The sequence below is a fragment of the Panthera uncia genome (genome assembly GCF_023721935.1).
Source record: "Panthera uncia isolate 11264 chromosome E2 unlocalized genomic scaffold, Puncia_PCG_1.0 HiC_scaffold_19, whole genome shotgun sequence".
Classification (NCBI taxonomy): domain Eukaryota; kingdom Metazoa; phylum Chordata; class Mammalia; order Carnivora; family Felidae; genus Panthera; species Panthera uncia.
The window spans coordinates 8,604,048-8,610,446 of record NW_026057588.1 but is presented as its reverse complement, the minus strand read 5'-3'; the positions used below and the strand labels follow the sequence as shown (position 1 = coordinate 8,610,446).

Below are 6,399 nucleotides of genomic sequence, written 5' to 3'. Positions count from 1 at the left end.
ATTTTTCAAGCTAAGCATTAGCCCTACACTACAATTTAACCCTTACACCAGTCTTTCGGGGAGCCAGGTTTTCTCTCAGATCCTCTTCCGTTACCACAGGCAGTCTCCTTCACCAACTGCGAACCCAGTCTCTCCCTAGGGTGACAGCTTTTTCTGCCTAGGACCCACCCAAATGCAGTTTTCCCCAAGACCCAGTCTCTTCCTTCAAGCATTCTGATGCTTTCCTTCTCTCCAACCCCTGCAGCTACCCCCACTCATCCAGATTCATTGCCCACGATTTATTCCTTTGGGAGAGAGGACGAGGGCGAAATTGATAGACCAATAAATATTGCACAGGCCACTGGTGGAAGAAAGATCCAGACCGAGGTAGTTTCTGCAGAAAGGGTGAGGGGCCCGGGCAGGAAAGGCACCTGAGGTTGTTGGGGCCTGAGTTGGAAATGCGTCTTGGAGGGAGGGTAGTCGCTGCTTCCTCCTGACCCGCGGTTTTCTGCCTGACACAAGGCTCGCAACCCCTTCAGCCTGGACAAGCTGATCAGCAGCTGACCAGATAGCCTGCCTTTATCAGCAGCGTCAATTCATGGAAAGATCAGGTTTCCTTTTAGAAATGTTGCCTGGTTTCTTCTACGCAGCGCCAACTGGCAGCCCAGGGTTGCTGGTGCCCGGCAGCTGTCGTTGGCAGTTTGCCAGAAGAGCAGGGCTGAGCGGCTCCCGTTGGCTGCGGGCTGGGGCCCCGCCTCGGCGAGCAAGTTGGGCAGTTAGCCCGGAGCGGGCTAAAAAGACAATGATCTCTGGCCTCGGGAAGATACAGTCTAACAACTGTGCCCAGTGGTTTGTAGCACTGAGCAGCTCTGATTGGCTGACACTCCCCCTCGGCCGAACCCCGTTTGGATGTTTACGGCGGGGGTGGGACTAAGCGATGGAACCGCCGCAGAAGCCAAAAAGCTTAGATTGGCTGCGCTGGGGCGGGGGCTTGCCTAGCAACCCTAGGCTGCCTCAATTGCCGGCTTTGTTTGAGGATACGGAGTAACGAAAGCGATTGCTTGTGGGTAAGTGGAAGTTGGGGAGGGGCAAAGCACAAGTGGCTGTGATTGACAGCTCAGCGTGGAGGAGGCGGGGCTTAGTTCCTAACCAGGTGGCTGGGCGAGGCTGGGCAGTGGTTTCGCTCAGGGCTTGTCACTACTGGGTGCGGACCGGGGGGACTCGGAAATGACTGCAGGCAACGCGTCTAGTTTGGGGAAACCCGGGGGCGGGTACATCCCGAGGCTGGGGGTCAGGGCTTGCAGGTGGGCCAGGGCCCGAGTTCCGTTGAAGGCCACGTCACAGCCCGACTGGGCCAGAAGCCAGTTCTCTACCTCGGACTGGAGCCACAGGGAGGTCTCTGCAGGGGGAGAAGCAGGTGTTGTGAGGAGGTGACTGGGGCCTGGAAGGACCCGGAAGGGACAGCAGGGAGGGCGCAGGACAAGGAATACAAGGGGTCCGCGTTTGGGAGCAGCCTAGAGGTCCGCTTGAGGCTAGGAAGGGTCCGACTCTGGGGCTCTCGTCTAGGGACAAGTCAGGGCCTCTTGTTCAGGGAAGGGTGGAGGTTCCTGTCAACCTGGGGCTCCCAGGGGGAGGGGGCAAGAGCCTCTTTTGGAAGGAGCGCTGGGCAAGGTGGGAGCAAAGGAGGGCATGCCACAACAGGAGACTGATGACCCGAGACCCTAATCCAGGAGGAGGTCAGGATAGGAAAGTCGGTCACCCCAGGGAGGGACCAGATCCATCAAGATCGGAAGCTGGGTTCAGGGGTTCCCATCGGCATGCTGAGCGCCGAGGTCACCTGGGATGTTATAGGTCAGACTCGCCCGTAGGAACCGGGAGTACTGGGCCTGCGCGGTGAGGGGCGGGGGGGGGGGGGGGGTCCTCAAGGGGGGGGGGCCAGTTGGGAAGGGGGGGGCGGAGTCTTGACCCTGTTAGGGTATGAATGGAGTTCCTCTCAGGTGGGGCCACGTCAGTTCTGGGCCGCGAGGGGATGCGGGCGGGGGCGGGGCCCCGGGGCCAAGTCCTACCTTCCGGCGCGCCGCGGGCGGTCCGGGGCAGCCGGGCCAGGAAGCTGTGCGCCAGCAGGGCCTCCTTGGCGTGCTCCTCCTGCGCGCGCAGGGCCAGGGCGCTGAGCAGCTCCGAGTTGTTCGAGGTGCTGCGGTAGTAGAGCATGTGCGCCAACTCCAGCGCCTGCGCGCTGCGCCGCTGTCCGAACATCTGCGGGCGGGACAGCGCCCCGCGGGCTCAGCGGCGCGACGGGGTGGGAGGGGGCAGGGCCGCCCGGGACCCCACGCCTCCCACCCCGACACCCACCCCACCCCCAGCCACTCAACGCTGGCATGGTCCTTTCCGCGGGCTCCCGGGCCCTCCCCGGACCTCTTCGGGTTCAGGTCCCCGGGGCTGGTGCCCGGGTATTTGTATTTTTCACACACACACACACACACACACACACACACTCGCTCCCGCCCCACTGACCCCGAGGCCACCGACAGCTTTTAGCCACCGCTTCACTGGTCTGCTTAGCTGAGCCACATAGTAATGGATTTGCTCAAGGGTTTCCAGACCATTTGAGCTGCAGCCTTGGAACTTTCTGCTACAGTGATTTTTTTTTTTTTAAGTCCTTATCTTTTTAGACACACACTAAAGTATTTCCAGAGGGCATGTCTAGGATTTGCTTCCGAATAACCCAGTGGTGGGAGGGCAGGGGGCGTGTAGGTGGACCCGGATGGACTGTTTGATAATTAGAGACTCGGGGATGCCCAGGAGCTCATCAAGTGCTTTTAATCCCACAGTTGTTTGAACTTTTTCCATAGTAAGAAGAAGGGTTTACATATGAAATCGCCGAGAGAAGTGCTAACAGAAAACGAATACTCCAAACCTCCTTGAGGGAAAGAAGTCTGGGGCCTCCTTCTCCACACTTTGCCCCCTCCTCTCCCGGACCCCGATCCCCATGCTTGGTGTCCCCCAAGGAAGGAAATGAGAGCCCACCAGTGCCCTCTGGGGCTCACGCTAGAATCCTCCACTCAGATTCCTCCATCCAGCCACAAAATGAGTTCAACACTGCTGGGTCTCACAGCCTGGCAGGCTGGGGCCAACTGTGAGCCCTTGGCCAAAACCTAAATCCTCGGGGAACACAATCAGTGAGCCCGGCTAGATGGCAGGAAAGGGTCAGAGAGTCAACAAGAGGTTTAAGAGGCTCTTGGCACGAAGCCAGGCCCACAACGGCCAGGGCGTTTCAACATCAGCTACTATGGAATATTCGTCCACGCTCCAGGCTGGCTGCTGTCTTTTATTTTTTTATATTTTTATTTTAAGAAAATTTTAAATTATGTTTATTTATTTTGAGAGAGACAGAGTGTGAGTCGGGGGACGGGTAGAGAGAGAGGGAGACACAGAATCTGAAGCAGGCTCCACGCTCCGAGCCGTCAGCACAGAACCCGATGCGGGGCTCGAACCCGCGAACCATGAGATCACGACGTAAGCTGAAGTTGGACGTTTAACTTACGGAGACACCCAGGCGCCCCAGGCTTCCATCTTTTAAATGCACGGGCTGTCTGCCCATCTTGCGCGGAGAGCTAAGGTGAAATGCCTCTGAAGGCAACCTAGCCGTGGAAATCACTCAGATCACTGCCAGGGACCGATGACACGGTTGTGCGCGACCGTGCCCCCTCTTCTTACGAGCCCAGCCCGGCACGGGGTGCGTCCCTGCGTTGGAACGAATCGCCATCGCTTCGGTTGAAGGCGAGGTGTAAGAAGGGCGCGTGTTAGGGACGGTCTGGGATGAAATACACGTTGGGTTTTGTGTCTGCTTCGGCCAAGCTCATGGAGCTGAATTCTCTTACGTTAAGTGAGCAGGTCACGCCACATTCCGTGGCACGCAGATGAGGCCGGGCCTCTCGCTGAGGACACACCGGCTGCCACCTGGGTGTTCCCTTCAACAACCAAAACGCCGGCTGCCAGCGCCTCCCCTCAGCTCACCTCCTGGCCTGCCGGTTCCCCCTCTCTGCGCTGTCCCCTCCTCTCCCAGCCGCCTGGTGCATGGCCTCCTCCCGCCGGCCTCTGCCCCTTCCGGTCTGTCTCTGCACAGCCCCAGAACGGACCCCGCTCCCCCCTTGCTCACAGCCCTGCCGTGGCTCCCCAGCGCCCTCAGAGAGCCCGAGCTCCCTGGCCAAGGCCCTGTGTGGCCCGGCCCCTGAAGGTTTCTCCCGCTGGCCTCCTGCTCCTCCTCTCTGAACGCAGCCCGTGCCGATGAGCCAATTTAACCCCTGAACAGTATCCCGAGCTGCCCTCTCTCTCAGGCCTCTGGGGCCTCAGAACAAGCCAAGTCACCCCTGGTCTGCTCTTAGAAAACACTCACTGCCTCAATCCTCGAGGCTCAGTCCTCAAGGACGCTGCGTCCCCCAGATGGGCAGCTGTGTCATCGGGCTCCTGCAGTGTCCACTGCGACCTCCACGTGTCTCCCTCCAGGGAGAGATCTCTGGGCTGCTTGCTTCTCAACAAGCCCGGGCCTGCTCTGTGCTGGGCTGAGGGGGCCCACGCTGAACCAGGGCCAGCTCCGGGGACCTCGGGGATGGGCTGGAGGGGACCGACGGGGAGTCTGGGAAGGCCTGGGCTGGAGCCAGGACAGAGGGAACGAGACGGGGCACAATATCGGGGCGGGAAGGACAGACTAGGGGGTAGGGCGAGGGCAGCCTCAGGGGTCTAGCGGTGACAGGGGGCACAGGGCCCTCTGCAGACAGAGAACCAGGACGAGGAGCAGGTGTGTGGGGAGCCGCCGCCGGAGGGGAGGGCAAAGGGGGCCCGGAGCTGGCGGCCCCAGGCTGGGCGCGGAGCATCCGATCCGGCAGATGGTAGAAAGCTGTCGGCGGAAACGCCAGAAGTGGATGAGCTCTTTGAGGGGGGAAAGAAAGAGGGACGTGCCTATCGTGGCAAAATCACCTGAGACCGGCCCCTTAGACAGGGGCTCGGGATGAAGGGGGGTTGGGGAGGAAGGATCCTGAGCTCAGTGGGATGTGGGGCGTGTGGGAAGGGCTCGGGCGTGTCCAGGGGGCGGGTGGGGTGGGGGGCTGGAGACTGGGAGAGACGCCTGCACCAGAGACAGATATCTGGGAGCCACCGACACACAGGAGGGAACAAGTGTGCACGGGGAGGGGCGGCGGGAAGGAGGCTGAGAGGGCTCACGGTCAAGGGTTGGAGGCTCCGCGCAGAGCGTGGGAAAACATTTAACGGATGCGTCACATTAACTAGTGAACCGGGTTTGGAACTGGGCCCGTCAGAGGGGCGCCCGGGGGGCTTAGTCCGTTAAGCGTCTGACTCTTGATTTCGGCTCACGTTTTCGTGAGTTTGAGCCCCGCGTCAGGCTCTGTGCTCAGATCCCTCCCTGGGATTCTGTCTCTCCTCTGTCCCCCCTCTCCCCCACTGCTATGCTCGTTCTCTCTCTCTCTCTCTCTCTCTCAAAATAGATAAATAAACTTGAACAAATAAAATAAAATAAATAAATAGGGGCGTCTGAGGCGGGACGGATGGTCCCCCTGGGGCTGGGACTCTGGGTGCCCCCCCAGACCACTTGACACCCTTCCCAGCCTCCCTGCTCTTGGTCTCATAGCCCCACCCCCTCCACGGAGGCTGCAGGCTCCCTCGGGGCCTGCAATTCTTCCATAGCAGCTGCTGCCCAGTGGCTAAACCCCAGGGTCCCTATTCTGGCATTCAAGGCCCTTGCCACTCTCTAGGGCCTCACTTCTCCACCCTGGCCCCCAGACTCCAGCCCTGCAAGATCCCCCCCCACGCTGTGCCTGCCCAGCCCCTTTCTCCACCGGGTTCACTCCTCCCCTTTCAAACGGGAGGCTGACTGACGTCAGCCCAGGTCATGATCTCATGCTTCGTGAGTTCGAGCCCCACCCTGCGCTCACTGCTGTCAGCGAGGAGCCCGCTTTGGATCCTCTGTCCCCCTCTCTCTCTGCCCTGCACACTCTCTCTGTCTCTCTCTCTCTCTCAAAAATAAATAAACATTAAAAAAAAAAAAAGCTTCCTTTAGATCCTGCCTGACCCCTGGTCCTCAGCAGCTACCCCCACCCCCAGCCCTTCACCCTCTCAGCCAGCACAGCCTGGGTATTATCTGCGGGATTTATTATCATTGTCCTAAGAGCCTGCTGGGATGGCTGTAAACAGCTTGAAAACCAATGAACCAGCGAGTGAATGATCAAGCACAATGCACTCCACACATCAGTCCACACTCCTGGGGCCGGTGCCAACCCTGGGGAGAATTGGTAAAAGGCAGCCCCTCTCCCCCGGCCGGCTCAGCCTCAAGACAGCACACAGGGCACAAGTTAGGTTTCAGCCCCCCCCCCCCCCCCCCCCCCCCCCCCCCCCCCCCCCCCCCCC

General features: G+C 60.0%; 1 protein-coding gene across 1 annotated transcript in view; it reads right to left on the bottom strand.

Moving 5' to 3' along the window:
* Window positions 1-403: 403 nt before the first annotated feature.
* TMEM143 (transmembrane protein 143) overlaps window positions 404-6,399 on the bottom strand; it is a 19,204-nt gene continuing 13,208 nt past the window's right edge. The window contains 2 exon segments of the mRNA XM_049621541.1: window positions 404-1,378; window positions 2,046-2,235. Coding sequence (XP_049477498.1) covers window positions 1,164-1,378; window positions 2,046-2,235 — 405 coding nt within the window. The 3' untranslated portion in view covers window positions 404-1,163.